The 20,146-nt window shown below is 38.7% G+C and overlaps 1 protein-coding gene across 1 annotated transcript in view; it reads right to left on the reverse strand.

Annotated features, from left to right (window-relative positions):
- Positions 1-20,146, reverse strand: part of MYO1E (myosin IE) — a 200,797-nt gene that overhangs the window by 78,542 nt on the left and 102,109 nt on the right. The window contains 2 exon segments of the mRNA XM_028505868.2: positions 9,520-9,609; positions 13,204-13,291. Coding sequence (XP_028361669.1) covers positions 9,520-9,609; positions 13,204-13,291 — 178 coding nt within the window.

Genomic DNA, 20,146 nt, shown 5'->3' on the forward strand with positions numbered 1-20,146 from the left:
TGTTTTCAGTCAGAGGCTTTGGGGCTTTATTTCCATGAGCTGGAGCCCTGGGTTGCAAGGTCTGTCTCATTCCCCAGTTGTTCCCTGTACTCAAATGTGGGACCGCCCACTCAACCAGCCTCCACCTTGCCATGCATCCTCTCTGCCCCAGATGCCCATCTCTGCTCCTTCTACTGGTCTGGATGAATGTTTCTTTAACTTCTTGCTTGTTGGACTTCCATACAATTCAATTTTCTGGCAGTTCTGGTTGTTTTTTGTTTTTAAATTTGCGATTGTCCTCCTGTTGGTTGTGCGAGGTGGCACAGTGTATCTACTTACGTCTCCATCTTGGCTGTATGTCCACTGAATTTCTACCACTACCTTTTTATCCACTCATATATTGATGGGCACTTGGGTTGGCTCCATATATTGGATATTGTAAGTAATGCTGCAATGCATATAGGGGTGCATATATTCTTTCAAATTAGTGTTTTGTTTTTCTTTGGATATATCCAGAAATGGAATGTGGGTCATAAGGCGGTTCTATTTTTTTATTTTTTGAAGAACCTCCATACTGTTTTCGTTGTGGCTGCACCAGTCTGCATTCCTACCAACAGTGCACAAGGCTTCTCATTTTCCCACATCTTCATCAACACTTATTGTTTATCGATTTATTGATGGTAGTCATGCTGACAGGTGTGAGGAGATAATTCACTGTGGTTTTAATTTGTATTTCTCTGATCATTACTGATGTTGAGCATATTTTCATAATATATGCATGTCTATTACCCATCTGTATGTCCACTTTGGAGAAGGGTCTAATCAGGTCCTCCGCTTTTTTTTTGTTTTCAATTGTATTGATTTTTTTTTTTTGGTGTTGAGTTGTTATGAGTTCTTCATAAATTTTGTATCCTCATAGGATATATCATTGGCAATTATCTTCTGACATTCAGTAGGTTGTGTTTTTTTCATTGATGGTTTCCTTTAATATGCAAAAACTTTTCAGTTTGATGTACTTCCATTTGTTTATTTTTTCTATCATTTCCCTTGCCTGAGGAAATATGTCAGAAAAAATATTGCTAACAGAAATATAGAAAACAGTATGAAGGCTCTCGAACTATTTTTAAAATTTTTAAAGTGTTTAAATAAAAAATTTACTGCTTATATTTTCTTGTAGGAGTTTTACTGTTTTTAGTCTTATACGTATATTTAATGCATTTTGAGTTTATTGTTGCATATGGTGTAAGAAGGTGGTCTAGTTTCATTTTTTCTGCACGTAACTTTCCAATTTTCCCACACCAGTTACTGAGTAGACTCTTTAACCCATTGTATGTTCTTGCCTCTTTTTCATATATTAATTGACCATATAGGTGCAAGTCTATTCCTACATTCTCTATCCTGTTCCATTGATCTATGTGTCTGTTTTTATGCCACTGCCATGCTGTTTTAATTACTATAGCTTTGTAGTACAGTTTGATATGAGTAGCATGATACGTCCAACTTTGTTCCTCTTTCTCAAGATACTTGTAGCTATTCATCGTCTTTCATGATTCCCTACATATTTTTGGATTTTTTTTTCTAGTTCTGTGAAAAACTCTATTGCTATTTTGATAGGAATTGCATTGAATCTATAGATTGCTTTGGGTAGTATGAACATTTTAATGATGTCAATTCTTCTTATCCCTGAGTACAGTACATGCTTTCATTTTTTGTGCTTTCTTTAACTTCTTCTTTAGTGTCTTATAATTTTCCCAGTACAGCTAGCTCTTTTACTTCCTTGTTAAATTTATTCCAAGGTATTTTATTTTCTTTTTTGATGCAACTGTAAATGGGATTGTTTTCTTAGTTTCCCTTTCTAATAGTTCATTATTGGTGTACAAAATCGTAAAAAAATTCTGAACATTTATTCTGTATCCTGCTACTTCACTGAATTCATTTGTCAATTCTAATAGATTTTTGGTGGACTCTAGGATTCTCTTTATACAGTATTATGTCTTCTGCAAATAATAAGTTTTACTTCTTTCTTTCCAATTTGGATGCCTTTTATTTCTTCTTCTTGTTTGATTGCGGTGGCTAGGGCTTGCAGTAATATGTTGAAAAAGAGTGGTGAAACTGGACAATTCTGTCTTGTTGCTGATCTTCAGGGAAATGGTTTTAGTTTTTCCCTGTTAAATATAATGTTAGGTGTGAGTTTTCCATATATGGCCGTTATTATGCTGTGGTATGTTCTATTCCCACTTCGCTGAGAATATTTATCATAAATAGTGCTGGATTTTTGTCAAATGTTTTTCTGCATCTATTGATATGATCATATACTTTTTATCCTTTATTTTATTTATGTGGTCTAACACATTAATTGATATGTGGATACTGAACCATCCTTGTATCCTAGGAATAAATTCCACTTGATCATAGTATATGATACATTTAATGTATCACTGAATACAGTTCGATAATATTTTGTTGAGGATTTTTGCATCTATGTTCATCAGGGATATAGGCCAATGATCTTTTGTTGTTGGACCTTTATCAGATTTTGGAATTAGGATAATGCTGGCCTTGTAAAGTGAGTTTGGGAGTCTTCCCTCCTCTTGAATTTTTTGGAATAGTTTGAGAAGGATAGGGGTTAGTTCTTCTTTGCAAGTGGTTATAATTTGCTTGTGAATCCATCTGATCCAGCACTTTTGTTTGTTGGGAAGTTTTTAAATTAGTGATTCAATTTTGAAGATAATGGCTCTGTTCTGATATTTCTGTTTCTTCTTGCTTCAGTTTTGGAAAATCATAAGCTTCTAGGATTTATCCATTCATTTCAGATTATCCAATTTGGTGACATAGAATTGTTTGTAGTATTTTCTTTTTTTTTTAAATGTAAAAATTAAACTAATTTATTATTTAGACATATGCTTTGCTTTTCTAGTATATGACTCCCTCTTAAACATTTCTCATATTGTAAACAAAGTAATTTTCTTTTGTTTTTTGTAATTTTGAAATTATTTTAGATACAAAGAAATATTTCAAAAATAAAGTTCTATGTATCCTTTAACTAGTTTTTCAAATCTGAAGGTTTTAATACATTTATTTTTTATTTTTTTAATTTTATTTTAATCATTGTTCAATTACAGTTTTCTCCTTTTTACTCCCAATCCAGTCCCCCCTCCCACCCTCCCCACTTCCCTCCCATTACCACCCTCCCCTTAGTTTATGACTATGTGTCCTTTAAGTTTGTTCCTATGAACCCTTCCCACTGTCCCTGAAATTCCCTCTACTCTCTTCTATGGGCACTGTCAGCCTGACCTCTATTTCAGTGTCTTTGGTTATATTTTGCTTGTTTCTTTGTTTTGTTGTTTAGGATCCTGTTAAAGGTAAGATCATATGGTATTTGTCTTTCACTGCCTGGCTTGTTTCGCTTAGCATAATGTTTTCCAGCTCCATCCACGCTGTTGCAAAGGGTAGGAGCTCCTTCTTTCTTTCTGCTTCATAGAATTCCATTGTGTAAATGTACCATAGTTTTTGATCCATTCATTCACTGATGGGCATCTTGGTTGCTTCCAGCGTCTAGCTATTGTAAATTGTGCTGCTATGAACATTGGGGTGCAAAGGTTCTTTTGTATTGGTGTTTCAGGGTTCTTAGGATAGAGTCCCAGCAGTGGAATTGCTGGGTCAAAAGGCAGATCCATTTTTGGTTTTCTGAGGAAGTTCCATACTGCTTTCCATAGTGGTTGTACCAGTCTGCAGTCCCACCAACAGTGCACTAGGGTGTTTGTAGTATTTTCTTACAGTCCTTTGTGTTTTGGTGGCATTAGTTGTCACTTCTCTTTCATTTCTGATATTATCTTGATTCCCTGTTTTTCTTTATGAGTCTAGTTAAAGATTTATCAATGTCATTTATCTTTTCAAAGAAACCATTCTTAGTTTCATTGATCTTTTGTATTTTTTGACTCTATTTAATGTTTCAACTGTGATTTTTATTATTTCCTTCTATTCACTTCAAACTTTGTTGTTCTTTTTCTAATTCTTTAGGTAAGGTTAGATTGTTTATCTGAGATAAAAAAAAGACTGTTCATGTTTCTTGAGGTCAGTTTGTATTGTTATGAATTTCCTTTTTAGGACTGCTTTTGCTGTAACCCATAGATTTTTGGGTTGTTGTTTTCAATTTCATTTGTCCTAAGGTATCTTTTAATTTATTCCTTGATCTATTTATTAACCCATTCATTGTTTACTAACATGTTATTTTAGCATCCATGTGTTTTCCCATTTTTTTTTGCTTGTAATTGATTTCTAGTTTCATAACATTGTGGTTGGAAAAGACATGTGATCAGATTTTAATCTTCTTAAATGTATTGAGATTGTTTTGTGGCTTCACATGTGGTCTATCCTGGAAAATGTTCCATATACACTTGAAAAGAATGTATATTCTGCTGCTTTGGGATGAAATGCTCTGAAAATATAAAGTACTGCATTTGGTTTTTGTGTTATTTAAGATGGCCATTTTCTTGCTTTTCTGTCTGGAAGATCTACCCAGCAATGTCAGAGGGGTGTTAAAGTCCCCTACCATGACTGTATTACTGTCAATCTCTCCTTTTATGTCCATCAAAATATGCCTGAAGTATTTAGGTGCTCGTATGTTAAAAGTATAAATTTTTACAAGTGTTACATCCTCTTGTTGGATTGATTGCTTTATCATTATGTAATTAAAGTTCTTCTTTGTCTTTTATTATTGCCTCTGTTTTAAAGTCTATTTTGTCTCAAGTAAGTGTTGCTACTCCAGTATTTTTTGGTATCCATTTGCATGAAATATCATTTTCCAACCCAACACTTTCAGTCTGTTTGTGTCTTTCAATCTGAAGTGGGTCCCTTGTAGATAGCATATATATGGGTATTATTTTCTTATCCATTCAGCTACCCTATGTCTTTTGTTTGGAGCATTTAGTCCATTTGCATTTGAAGTGATTATTGTTAGGTATGTATTTATTGCTATTTTATTATACATATATATGTTCTTCCCCTCTTTTTTCTTTCTTCTTCTTAAATTAGTCCCTTTAACATTTCTTGTAATACTGGTTTGGTAGGGATACATGTCTTTAGCTTTCTCTTGTCAGGGAAGCTTTTTATTTCTCCTTCAATTTTAAGTTATAGCCTTGCTGGGTAGAGTAGTTTTCACTGTAGGTCTTTGCCTTTCATATATCTGAATCTATTTCATGCCATGCATTCTAATCTGAAAATTTTCTGTTGAGAAATAATGACAGTCTTATGAGAGTTCCCTTGTACATAACTGTCTTTCTCTTGATGCTTTTAAGTTTCTTTGTTTTTAACCTTGGCTTTTTAATTATAATTTTCTTAGCATGGGAGTCCTTGGGTTCATTTTGTTTGGGATTTTCTGTGCTTCTTGGACTTGTGTGTCTTTTCCCTTCACCAGGTTAGGGAAGTTTTCAGTCACTATTTTTCCAAAAAAGTTCACAATCCCTTGCTTTCTTTATTATCCTTCTGGTACTCTTATTATGCAGAAATTGTTATGCTTCATGTTGTACCTGAGGTCCCTTAAACTAGCCTCATGTTTTAAATTATGTTTTGTTTTTGTTGCTCTGATTGAGTGTTTTCTGCTGCTTTGTCTTCCAAATCTGATCCAGTCCTCTGCTTTGTCTAATCTACTGTTGACTCCTTCTAGTGTATTCTTCACTTCAGTTATTGTGTTCATCATTTCTGACTTGTTTTTTTTTTATGATTTCGATGTCTTTTTTAATGGTTACTATCTCTGTGTTGACATTTTCACTGAGTTCATCCATTCTTCCCCTAAGTTCCTTGAGCATTCTTATAAACACAGTTTTGAACTCTGTATGTGGTAGATTGTTTGCCTCCATTTTATTTAGTTCTTTTTTTTCTGGGGATTTCTGCTGTTCTTTCATATAGGGCATGTTCCTTTACCCCTTCCCATTTTGGCTTCCTCTTCATGTTTGTGTCTGCGTATTAGGTAGATCTGCTATGTCTCTCAGCCTTTGAAGGTGGCCTTATGTAGTAGGTTTGCTGTGGGGCTCAGTGGAAGAGTCTGCATGATCCCCTGAGCTGGGTGCTCCAGGAACATCCCTATGTGGGCTACGTGACCCCTCCTGTTGTAGTTGAGTATTGACTGCTGTTGGTCCTCAGGTTGGCTGACTGTGAGGATGGATCCTGACCACAACGTATGGGGACACTGTGTGGGGATGACCCTAAGAAGCATAATTTACATTAGCAGGGTTTGGTGCCTGCTAAGACACCCTCTTTGGATATGCTATTTGTAAAGCTAATTGGATTGTGTCTAATGTGATCTGAAGCCAGCCTCTGGGTGTGTTGGTTCTGGGGCCTCTTGGGAAGGACTCCAGTGCAGGTCAATGTCATATACTGCCTGTGACCAGCCCTGGGTCACCTCTTAGGACATGCAACACAATCCATGGTTGGTAACTGCCTGTGCTAGGCCTGTGTATGTGCGGGAGGGGCCAAGCCACATACTGAGGCCAACTGTTACTAGTACCAGGCTGGGGGCAGATCAGTAAAAGGCCCAAGGCACTCCAGGATCTGTCATTGCCTGCTGGTTGCCCATCATTTAGGCTCAGCCTTTGAAAGAGCCTCAGGAATTACACAAGTTGTGTGAGGCACAGTCTCAGTGAGTCACCACATAGGTGAAAGTGGTAGTTACTAGGTTAATACAGATTCAACATTGGCACTACTGTTGGGTCTGAGGCCACTCGTCAAAAGTGTTAGGGTACACCCAGGCCAGCTGCCACCCAACTGGAGCCTTCAGTCCTTTGTGGGTGATGAGGGTCTCAAGGAGTTGTTAGGGTGGGAGTTCATCAGGCTAAAACAGATTAAGATTTGGCCAAGTGGAGGGAGGGCTTTGCATAGGAACAGTGGCATCTGTCAGGTACACATGAAAAAAAAAAGGCCCTTGCCCTAAAGCCACACAACTCAGTCTTTCCCTCTATGTCTCTGGCATTCCCTGAGCTTGCTCAGAATTTCTTGAGAGTCTTTCATGAAAGACTCCAATAAGGGCCATTGGTAGCAGATCCGTTCACCAGGTGCAAGCCAGCAGGGCAGGGACTCAGGGAGTCAGCAGTGTGGGGCCAGTGTGCTTCCCCATGCTAATACCCAATGAGGGGAGGAGATGCTCAACCCAGGAAAGATGGTGTTTGTGTGCAGTATGGGCAAGGGACTCAGCACAGAGACATTGGTGACTGTCCCTCCAGTCCTGTCCCCAAAGCCACACAACCCAACTGCTCCCTCTATGACTCTGGTTCCAAGTGAGCTACATCTCTCCAACAAATGAGATTTTTCTGAGCTGACTCTTTAAAAGGGCACCTTGGTTTACAGCAGTCTCCCGTATCACATGGGCAGATGAAATTCCTGCTGATTTTCATAGCCAAATGTTATGTGTGCTCCTCTTCCTGGTACTGGTGCTCCAGGCTGGCTAGCCCAGCATACAGTTGACACACCTCATTCCTTAGGAGAAACCTCTGCAGCGGAGATATCCCTCTGTATTCTCTATGGCCTCATGTAGTTGCAGGGCCAGCCCTTTCCACATCTCTGCCCTTCCTACCGGTCTCAACGTATATCAACGTATAGTTTTTCTGTATATCCTTAGTTGTAAGGCTGTGTTCAATTAGTCTTCAGATGGTCATCCAGATTGATTGTTCTATGATTTAGTTGCAATTTTGCTAGGGAGGACATGAATGTAACTTCCGTATGCTCTACTACCATCTTGGGTCCCCCATCCTTAACTGTTTTATATAATGTGCATTTTAAGAGAAAAATTGGCCCATGTTGCAAATATTGTTCCTTAGCCTATTTTTAAAAATTTAAGAACATATCAAGATGATGAAGAACTTTTTAAATACTTCATTATTACTGGGAACTTAGATATTATGCCCTAAAAGTATTGCTGGGTCAAAGATAATGAGCACTTTCAAAGTCTGATCAAGATGGCCAAATTGCTCTCCTGGGGAAATAAGGAGAGCAATTTTTTAACCAATAATGCCTTTTTACTGGTATTATCCATCTCCTTAATGTTTGCCCACCTGAGAGACAGAAAATGATATATGGTTTTAATTAACATTTTTCTCATTATTTGTGGCAACGATTTTGATGCCCATTAGATGCTATTATGTGTGTGAATTGCCCATCCATACTCTTTCCCATCTTTTCATCAGGATTATTAACATTATTTTGTAATCAGAAAAATAATAATTGCTGGGTATTTTTGTTTTGTTTTACAAAAATTGATGTATATCATCCTTGTCCAAGGATGAAGAATAATTTGTATTATGAAAAGTCAGAGGAATATTGATTTAATTATTTTATGGTATCCAAGGAAGGCGAATGAGAGGGGATGGGTAGCAAGAGAGTTGAATTTGGTCAAGTCCATTTTTACAAGGCAGATGAAGTTGAAAGGAAAAAGAAGACCAAATGGAAAATTCATTCACATCTTATTTCCTACTACATTACCTAGAAACTTCTGCTAGATAACACAACCCAGGCATTGAGCAAAGAAATAAGAGAGATCAACAAATGAATAAATAGTTTGAATAACATTGAACAGCAAGGAAAATGAGGGCAATGCTAACAGATATATATAAATCACCAGGGAACTTAAAAATTACTGCATGAGAACTGAATAAGAATGCTCTTGGAAAATAGAAGCTTCCTTACAAAATAGAAGGGTGAAAAAGAAATAATTTTTCTCCAAAATTCCCATTTATTTTAAAATGCTCCTGCATCAGCCTCACAGATGGCCCCTTGAATGCTTTACTGCCAGACATAATCTATGAGATAAGATGCAAAACCTACATAAATCAGAGCTACTGAGAAAAATCCTCATTTTCATCCTTGCCAGCTTTCCAATTCTCAGGAGACACTAAGACAGAAAAACATTTTCATAGGAATTCACGATAATGCATTTGGCTGATGTTTTCATTATCTTGGGTAAGGGGCCAGCTGGAAGGCACCTGTCAGGTTACGTGCACTCATTTTGGGGTGTTATTATGTTACATGAATATACATAAAAAAGACCCACCCAGCTATGAGGGTTGGGGGAGTCCATCAGCTCACTTTGCCTGACAGAGAGGAGGAAGTTTCTCTTCAAGGTGTCTGATCAAAGTGTCTATCCCTTCATTTTCCACAGACCCAGTCTGTGAAGCAAAAGCAAAGCAGGAAGATTTTGTGATCTAGTCAACTCATTTCTTTGTCTGGGAAAGCTGTCTTTTCTCCAGGACATTAAAGTAAACTCTTCTAGCACCATAGCTGACACTTTTATCAATTTTTCTTTTCCTCAGTAAGGCAACTCAAGTTGAGAACTGTTTTAATAAATTATCTGATTTATATACTAGTGGTTTAAAAATAACTTTAGTTAAAGGGCAGACTGAAGCCTGATAGAGTGCTGCTAGAGAAAATGAAGGAAAGATTGAAAAGGCAGCATCCTAATGATACGTGATAAGTCCTTAGGGACACTGGACTTAAATCAGGAATAGCCACATGATCAACCAGGTGACATTTTGTGAAAGAGTAAAGACTTACAAATCGGCTGGAGTTGTTGTTCCGGACAGTCTTGGCATTCCCGAAGGCCTCCAGCAGCGGGTTGGACTGCAGGATTATGTCCTTGACGTGCTGTCACCACAAACAGACCAGGGGTTAGGACAGTGCAAACACCTGCCACACTGTACAAAGCTCAATGAGGACCTAGTTTCTGGATGCGGGCAAGGTGACAGGCCTCAAAAATGTCCCTGTGGTTTCTGGAGGATTGATGGTACTCCTAACTTTCAACAGACTTTAACCTGTTTGTGCCTTCCAACCTGAGGCAGGATTCCAGGAGCCAGGGTGCCACCAGTACATCGGGATGTACAAACATCCCTGGACTGGGCTTCCACATCAGATGTGCTCTGCCCTGCAGCCCCTGGTGTGCGGCACTCACAGCAGGAAGGACAGTGAAGCCTGAAGGGGCGTCTCTTTGCTGTTCTCATCAGAATCTTCACTGTCACTATCCCTTCTCTACCCAACTGCTCTATCTGCCTGTTGCATCCCCACCTCCATCCTCTTCACTATAAGTGACAGGTACCTTAAGGGAAATTAAACAGTTTCTCCTCCTCAAACAAGGTTGTAGACACAGAGTTTTGTGCTTCCCAAACTTTAATATGTACAAGTCACCTTGGGATCTTGTAAAAATGCAGATGGGGATTCAGAAGGTCTGAGGCAGGATCTGAGAGCCTGCATTTCTAACCAGCTCCCTGGTGCAGCTGGCTCTGCCAGCATGGAGCCACATTTGAGCAGCAAGGGCCAATGCTGGCTTGTATGGGACAATTCCTGGCCTACAGGAGGAAACGAATTTGGGTTTCAAATGCCTTAGTTCTATGGCAGAGTGAAAAGTATGCAAAACATCCCAGGGGCAAGACAGCCCAACAGATAGGAGCTGATGTTGGAGACGTCTTTCAACAAGTGAATCATTCCTGTACTTCCAATTATGCACATGCTGTGGTTAAACACATTCCAGAAATAACAAGTCTTTGGTTTGTGCTCTGTAGCTACTGACTAATTCCAAGCCAAGGGCTCTGTATCATTGTCCTCATAGGAAAACAGGAAGAGAAAAGTCAACATTAAATGTTTACAGTCTGGCCACTAAGTCATGGTCTGGAGAAAACAGGACTAGATTAAGGCACTAATTACTAATAGACTCTGTAACAGCCACCGTGTCCCCTTTGGCACCCTCCTGAACAGTCAGAAGAGGAAGACCTGGAATTCCACAGACCAGGGACGTGTCATTAGCAACGGAACCAAAAGCAAATTCTGGGTGGTCCCTCCACGGGGTTAGTTTCAAAGATGAGAAACATTACTTCCAAGCCACCTATTCTCCTTTAAAAACTCATGGGTTTGTATAAACTTTGCTTCTCTTTGAAACATTAATTTTGATAGATGGATCTTCTCTAATCCTTAATATCTGCTCTTGCTGATCAGACATACCTATACCACTAATCAACACTTAGCTTCTGGTAGGGATGGAACAAAAGAAAGGCTTTTCCTTGTCTCTTGCCTTTTTAAATTACTGACTTGTTAACTGAGAATCTTTATGCACATATCCATCCATTTGTCCATTCATCCATCCATCCATCCACCCATCCACTATCAATATGTCTAATAGAATTTTGTGCTTTAGCGTACTGGGGAAAGAAAAAGAGCGAATCATAGTAAAGAAACAGCCCACCAACAAAATAGCATCCTGGATCCTGTCTCCATATTAGTCTTCTAGGGAGACGGTGTGATTATGTGAATGGAAAAAAGCAAGTGGACCGTACCACACCAACCTAGGTTGTTCTTGACCTGCACTCCCAGCCCAGTGTGGAAGCCATGAGCCACATGTGGCTTTGATCTACACATGGCTATCCCGATTGAGATGTGCCATAAGGGTAGAATTCACACTAGATTTCAAAGATTTAGCACCAAAAAGGATGTAAAATATCTCATCAATTTTTAAATTTTGATTGTATGCTGAAATAATAATGTTTTGGATTTGCTGAGTTAAATAAAATGGATTTTTAAAGTTAATTTCATAGGCCAGTTTTTATTTTTTTTAAAAGATTTTATTTATTCATTTTTAGACAGAGGGGAAGGGAGGGAGAAAGAGAGGGAGAGAAATGTCCTTTTGTGGTTGCCTCTCACATGAACCCTACTGGAGTCATGGCCTGCAACCCACATGTGCCCTGACTGGGAATCGAACGGGCAACTCTGGTTCACAGGCCAGCACTCAATCCACTGAGCCACACCAGCCAGGGCTGTTTTACTCTTTTTTTAATGTGGCTTGAAAATTTTAAATTCTGTATATGACATGCACCACATAGTGATGCTCTAGGTCTTCCCTTTGGTCAGCACATACAGTTATGTGCAGTACATAATATTTGATAATAAACAGCTATGTTGACGGCTTATATATTTACTATACTATACTTCCTGTTACGTCAGAGTGTACTCTTTCTCCTTTTAAAAAAAGTCTGCTGTAAAGTATGCTGTGTTAACTGGCAGTAGCCTCATGCCCCTCATGTTTATCACATCTCTTGATTGTATCATTTTCTGCTGTGCTTGATTTAATCTCATATTGTTTTGTACAGGGACATTAAAAGCAAGGACCTATAACCTAGATTGCTCTATCCAGCAAAACTATCATTAAGAATCGAAGGGCAGATAAAGAGCTTCCCAGACAAAGTAAAGCTAAAGGAGTTCATCATCACCAAGCCATTATTACATGAAATGTTAAAACAGACTTATTTTAGAAAAAGATAAAAACTATGAACATTAAGATGGCAATAACTTCACAACTATCAACAATTGAATCTAAAATACAAACTAGGCAAACAAGCAGAACGGAAAGAGAACCACAGAAATGGAGATCATTTGGAGAGTTATCAACTGGGAGTGGGAAGGAGAAGAATGGGGAGAAGAAGCAGTGATTAAAAAGCACCAACTGGTAGGTACAGAAGAGACGGAGGACGTTAAGAACAGTATAGGAGATGGAGAAGCCAAAGCACTTACATGCATGACCCATGGACGTGAACTAAGGGGAGGGGTGCTGCTGGAGGGAAAGGAAGGTACCGGGTGGAAGGGGACAAAGGGGGAAAATTGGAACAACTGTAATACCATGATCAATAAAATATATTTAAAAAAATCAAAATTGGAAAAGGTACATTTTCTTAAGCAGAATTAACAAGTCAAAGGTGCATGTATGTAGATCTGACAGAGTTTGCTGAAAGGCCCTTCAGCAAAATACACTAGTTCATGCTCTCACCAGGAATGTATGTGACAGACTATGTTTCTCTTTTTACCCACAGAATCTTTAAAACACTATAAAATTTTTGCCATTGTGACACTTAAGAAAGAGTGTTTCGGTACAGGTTTAATTTGCACTTCTCTTATTATCATGAAGGTGAGCAAGTTTTCATTGTATGAGTCATTTATACGTCCTTTTCTGAGTTGTCTTTCATGCTCTTTGTGTTTAGTTTTCTTTTGGATTATTTATCTTTGTACTGATTTGTAGGAGTTCATTCTATATTGGCATCTCCGTCTCTTAAACATTTTATTTCTTTGCAGATTTCAAGTTTCTTGGTTACAGAACCAGTATCTCTTGTGTGGAAGAAAAATTCTTTTTCAAACAGCAAACGCAGCCTCTTACATTTCACATAGGACAGGGTCCCAAATGGGCCCTTACTACAAACTCACCTGGACTTTGGGGCCCCCGCCAGACACCCTGGAGATGTAACCCATGATGTACTTGGCCGCCACTGTCTTTCCGGCACCGCTTTCACCACTGAGGAAAGAAAGACAAAATACCCAGCCATGAAGTGGATTACAACCAGCTCCCTCCCCTTGGATCTCCCGCACCCAGAGAAAAAAGAGGCAGAAAGAAATTCAATAAAAAATACACAACACTGATTGAGAAAGACAAATCAGGGCAGGATCAGGTCACACCCATGACTCGTATGAGTAATATCAACATGGCGTGTGGACCAGGATCTTGGTAATCATTGTCTTGTACACAATAGGCAATGAAGTATTCTAAATGCCCCAATAATAGACGACAAACTCAGGGACTTTATGAAATATCAGAAGGATGGAAACGTACAAAAATTACAACTGGCATGAAGAGTACAAACATAGGAAGAAAGCATATGAAGTAATGCTAAGTGAAATAAACCTGATTCAAATTATATATAAAGCAGGTTACAAAAATGTAAAGAAAAAGTGCATATGAAAAAAAAAGACAAGATCTAACACAAAACATTAGCAGAGGTTTGGAAAAGGACAAGATATCATGGGAGACTTCTCTTGGTTCATTGTTTATGAAATATATAGTGATACATAAGTTACTTCTATAATTAAAAAAAAGAAAAGAAAAAGAAGCTTTCTTGGGTTTCAGCCCCTGTGCCTTGAAGCGATGCAAGCAACTTTAAAACTGAAGTTCTAAAATTAAATGATGAGGCAATATTAATCACATCCTGAGTAACAAAGGCTACCTTCCGTTCTGTGGCCTTACTGCATGGGGAAGCCCCTTTGTTAGTACAGTCTGCTCATCAACAGACCCATTCTTCCTTCAAAATTCCCTTGAATTAACAATAACCTCAATTCAAAATACTCACTGCAAAACATGTGTAAGTCAGTCAGGTATCTCATTTCTCTATTGGTACCCTTTGTGTTACCATGATAGAATCAAAGGAATCCATAGTATGTAAAGTGGTAAAATTAAGAATGAAAAATTCAGACAATATTTTTGTTTGTAATTGGTAATCAAGAATTTTAAGGTGTAAAGCAATTTATTGTTTTAATGAACACCAAACCTAATGAATTATTATCGATTACTCAGTTACTGAAGAGAAAACATTTGCTTAGAGTACAAACCAACCAGGTGACCCTTACCCTCAAAAGAACACTGAACTATATTTTGGAAAAATTTAATGTTACAAAACAAATAATTAAAGTAGCCATAATAGCAAAACTCAGAACTCTGTTCAGCTTTATTGAACTAATGAGAAAGATTATAGGGAAGAATGGGGAAACCATACTCTCTGAGAACCTCAGAGGTCTGAATCCATTTAAGCAGCTCATTTATCATCCTAGTACTCAGCGCCTGGCTTCTGTCTGAGTCACATGAAGTTTCATAAGGAAGATATGGTGGCAAGTAGAAAACCAAACTGAAATTTTAGAAGGCGGATATGGGGCAGTAGAAAACCAGTGAGTTTGGGATGATTTATCATACAATACAAAGAACATACTTACTCATAGGCACACATATAGTATGTAAATATTTCAGCTCCATGAGAAAATTGTTTATTTTTTAAGTATTTTTTATTGATTATGCTATTACAGTTTTCCCAATTCCCCCCTTTATCCCTCCTCTGCCCTGCCCCCCAACCGTCCAGCATTCCCCCCTTAGTTCATGTCCATGGGTTGTACATATAAGTTCTTTGAGTCCTCTGTTTCCTATACCATTTTTTATCTTTCCCCATCTATTTTATGCCTACTAATTATGCTTCTTCTTCCCTGCACCCTTCCTATTCCTCCCTTCCCCCTCCCCACTCAACTCCCTCTGTGTGATGTCCATTTCTCTGATTCTGTTCCCGTTCTAGTTGTTTGCTTAGTTTTTGTTTTCGTTGTTTTTTTTCTTTTAGGTTCATTTGTTAATACTTGTGAGTTTGCTGTCATTTTACTGCTCATATTTTTTATCTTCTTTTTGTTAGAATAAGTCCCTTTAAGATTTCATATAATAAGGGCTTGGTGATGATGAACTCCTTTAACTTAACCTTATCTGGGAAGCACTTTATCTGCCCTTCCACTCTAAATGAAAGCTTTGATGGATAGAGTAATCTTGGATGTAGGTACTTGCCTTTCATGACTTTAAATGCTTCTTTCCAGACCCTTCTTGCCTGTAAGGATTCTTTTGAGAAATCAGCTGATAGCCTATGGGAACTCCTTTGTAGGTAACTGTCCCCTTTTCTCTTGTTGCTTTTAGGATTTTCTCTTTGTCTTTAATCATAGGTAACTTAATGATGATGTACCTTGGTGTGTTTCTTTTGGGTCCAATTTCTTTGGGATTCTCCAGGCTTCCTAGAATTCCTGGAAGTTTATTTCTTTCACCAGATTAGGGAAGTTTTCCTTCATTATTTGTTCAGATAACTTTTGAATTTCTTGCTGTTGTTCTTCTCCTTCTGGCACTCCTATAATTCAGATACTGGAACATTTCAGGTTGTCCCAGAGAATCCTCAGCATTTCTTCATTTTTCTGGATTCTTGTTTCTTAGTTTTGATCCAGTTGGATATTTATTTCTTCCTTTTGTTCCAAATCATTGCTGTGAATCATGGTTTCCTTCTTGTCACTGTTGGTTCCCTGAATATTTTGCTTTATTTCATTTTGGGTAACTTTCATTTGTTCTTTCATTTTTTGACCAAGCTCAATCAGTTCTGTGAGCATTTTGATTACCAGGGCTTTAAATTCTCCATCAGATAGGTTGGCAATTTCCTCATTGCTTAGTTCTGAGGTTTTGCTCTGTTCTTTCATTTGGGCCACAGTTCTTTGTGTTGGTGCAGCTGATACATTGTAAGGGGGCAGAGCCTTAGGTATTCACCCAGGTATAACCCAGGCAAGGTGACCCTCTTTGTTGCATTGCCTGTTGAGGAGGGGCCAGAGAGGGAGCAATGCAGCTCGCCTGATCATCTTTAGCGTGCATTCCAACAGACTCTCAAGTCAGACTGGAAGTATCTCCCACTGCGGCAACCCCAGCCTTAGCCCACAGTCTGCTCTGAGTTTCAGTTTCCCCCTTAACTCAGTCCCTCCAGAGCAGCTCCACTAAGCTCAGCAGTCAGCCCCACCCCTCAGCTGCCCCGGTTTTTCCGAGTTGGCCTGCTCGGTCTGCCTTACCAGTCTGGTTGCTTTGGTTGATTTTTTCTTTAATTCCTTGGTAGTCGGAGCTCCATGCAGTTTGATTTTCTGGCATTTTTGGTTGTTTAGTGATTTTAGATTGGTCGTTATCCTCCTTTTGGTCGTGCGAGGAAGTGAAGGGTTTCTACCTACATCTCCATCTTGGCCAGAACTCCAGAAAAGTATGCTTAAATGGTCCAAATAATCAAATGATTTATATACTAGACCCAGGGTCAAAACATACACTTTTGCTCATTTTTAGCACTGGTTTTTGTCAACAATGAAACTTCAGTTTTTAATTTTGTAAATAATATGAACATTCAAGAATGCTGGAAGGTCCCAGAGTACAATGGTACAACCACCCAGTATAATATTACAAAGACAATTAAACAATTAGAAAATGACATGACAAAATAAAGACATTGCAACTACTGCGGCAACATAAACAGAAAAATTATATCCGCAGTGTAATAAAATAATGTGTGCACAAGAATGGAAATGGAACAAAGAAAAAATATTTGACTTGTTGGTGGGTTGATATTTGGATGACTCTGTTTCTTTTGGTATAATTTCTCTTAATGCTTACATTTTTGAGGCAATTACCCATATATGGTACTTCAGATTTTTAGAAACATTTTCAGAAAGAGTGGGATCACATATCACAATGATAATCAACAAGGGTCAATTTCTTTAGTTACTCAACTTCCTATCCCATGATGAGTGAACATATTTTCATTTTAGAAATCTTTACAGCAAACTGTGTGTGTGTGTGCACACACACACATGGCAAGTGAAAGAGAGGGGAAAATAACAAATTCAATATAGAAATATGAAATAAAACTATAGTGAGTCTCCTACTGTGTCTTTGGCAAATGGTGTGATCAGACATAAAACATCTTGTCTCTTTTGTTGGAAGCAAAAGAAAAGAATAATAATGGAAAGTAACTCATTCCATATATTAAAATAAGTATGCCAGAGCCAATTAATAGGATGTCTATGTTCTCAGAAATTGTGATATTTTCCAGGAGATTTAAAATAATTAGTTCTGGATGAACATTGATCAGAATTTTCATTTCTTGGTTTCAATTTACAGACACTTAAAAAGAAGTCTTATTGATCAGAAGCCGGTAATTTGCTCAGACTATGGGACAATAATGGAAACTTGGATAATTACTTGAAGCTTACAGTATATGCAAACATGAGTATACTGGCCTTTCAGTATGGGAAACTATTGTTTCCGTCCCTTGTTAAACCCATGTTAAAAGAATATGAAGGTATCAGACTAATTCTATAGCACATCCAAATCTTTGTTCAATTGTGCACTTGTGAAATAAATATATGTATTTATATACATGTATATGTCTATGTAAAATTTCTTTTAATTTAAAATTTCTTGCTCAGTGGCTGATGGAGATGGTCAGCAGACAGCTGAAAATGTGAGCCTGAAGCACAGGGGAAGGTTCAGGATAAAGACAGAGTGATGTCAGTGATCAGCTTGTAAAACAGAGTTGAAATGGTGACAGTGGGTGAGATTACCAAGGAAAAGTATGACTAAGAACAGGGTGACCTAGGACCTTGGGGACTATAGCGGCCAGTGTTTGTTCCCACTCACGCATATTCCCCACTTCCTCTTTCCTCATAATATTCTGATTTGCTTCTGGTGTCTGTCCTCCCACACGAGGCATAGGGAAACTGGTCCCATTCTCAGCGAAGACTGTCTGCATCTGATCCCCCCAGCAATTGTCTGGAGTCCTTATTAACAGAGTCACCCAATTAGACTGAAGGGAAGGACTAATGGGAGAGGTGTCTCTCTCCTCTGGGAAGTAAGGAAGAACATGCCTTTCTGATTGCCACTGGCAGCCACCTGGAACCAGTCTTAGGCTGTGTGGACTGCGATGCAGGGAAGTGAAAAAGAACCTAGGTCTTTGATGGCATTGGTGGACCACTGAGTCAACCAGCTGTGTGGTCTGCACAATCTCTGTAGGTTTTCTTATGTAGGATACGTTTCCTTAATGTCTAAGCCAGCTCAAAGCAAGTTTAATGAAATGGGGGCCACTGACATTTCAGGAGCATGCTGAAGAAGCAGCTCCTCGAGGAGAATGTCGTGGAAAGGTGACAGAGGCACAGGAGGATGGGGGTGGTGGTATCATGACGCTCAGGGACTTGGGGGTCAACCTTGTCAGTGTGGTGGCGGGAGATCCAGGAGACAATGAAGTTCTGAAAAGTCCCACTGGGACTTATTCTCTTCGACCTTATGGTCTGGATGTAGGGACACTCTGGGATTGAACATGACTCTTATTTCAAAAGGTTTAACCCGAGGATAAAAAAATATATAAGAATAGTTTTAATAAAATGACCCTTTCTAATGCTAGACTTATAAAAGGTGACCATATTAGTGACTGAAAAGTAGTCCAGAAAATTGAGAAACAATGTCAGTTCCAAAGGAGGTTGGTGGTTAGCCATCACAAATTGGTGGTTGCCACGGCAAGGGGCTGGGAGTGGGTCAAATGGGCAAAGGAGGTCAAAAAGTATAAATTTCCAGTTATAAAATAAAAAAGTCACAGAGATGTAATATATGGCAATGTGACTACAGTTAGTAATACTGTATTGCATATTAGGAAGCTGCTAAGAGAATAGATCTTCAAAGTTCTCATCACAAGAAACAAATTTTATAACAGGTATGGTGAGGGATATTAACTAGACTGATTGTGGTGATCATTTCACAATATGTACATTTATCAAATCATCTTGTACACCTGAAACATATGTAATATGCCAATTATGCCTTGATGAAAAGAGCAAACTAAAATGTTCTGCATGTGATAACTGTAGCATGTGTCCATCGAGTGTTTGATGCACATCAGGGTCCGATGCAGGGGCTGTAACACATACCACTCATTTAACGTGGATAATAGCTCTGGGAGGGCGGTGTTATTCTTATCCCATTCCTTGGGGGCAAATGCTAATCAACATGCCCAGGGACACAAAGCTAGTGAGGGGCATTGCTAGGAAAAGACTTAAGACAGTCTGACTCAGGAGATACACTGCTTCAGTCGAGGGTATGTATTTAAAAGCCTCATGTGAGTTAGATAGGTGATTAAAATCTGCAATATTTCCCAAAGTAACTCCATGAATAGCACAGTCGGTAGTATAATCAAACTTACAACCACTCCTGAATCTTGACTGATACACCTCCTTTTAAGTAAGGCTTCTATCAAAAACAGTTATTATCTCACACACAGCTAAAACTAACAAATAATAGCCTGCCTGCACCGCTGTGATCACAAGACAAGATGTGATTGGGAGTGAGCATCACATCAAAGAAGGTTCTGGACAGGCTTCTCCAAAGACTCAATTCCCACACTCCCTTCCTGACAGCCCTCCTGGGTCTGGGAAAGAACGAAGACTCAGGTGAAGTGTCTCTGTTGCCTGAAAAGAAAGGGGTGATCTGTCCAAACCTTGCAAAAACACTGGAAAATAAATCCTCAACAACATGCAGTGGCTAAATGTATAAAATGCAAAATGGAAGAGCCATGCCACAGAGACTGAACAAATGGCACAGATTCAGTCTTGAACATGATGAGGAAAGTGTGAACAAGACCAAGACCTGCCATTGCTTCCCAGTCAATGAGTATTGTCAAGCAGACAAATGTTATCTACAGACAATGGCTGTGTGGCATTGCTCATCCGGGCCCAGCCCAGAACAATCAGAGGAACTAGCTATGGGGTATGGAGACCAAGTTTGAGCCCC

The sequence above is a fragment of the Phyllostomus discolor genome, chromosome 1, assembly GCF_004126475.2.
Source record: "Phyllostomus discolor isolate MPI-MPIP mPhyDis1 chromosome 1, mPhyDis1.pri.v3, whole genome shotgun sequence".
NCBI classification, from domain to species: domain Eukaryota; kingdom Metazoa; phylum Chordata; class Mammalia; order Chiroptera; family Phyllostomidae; genus Phyllostomus; species Phyllostomus discolor.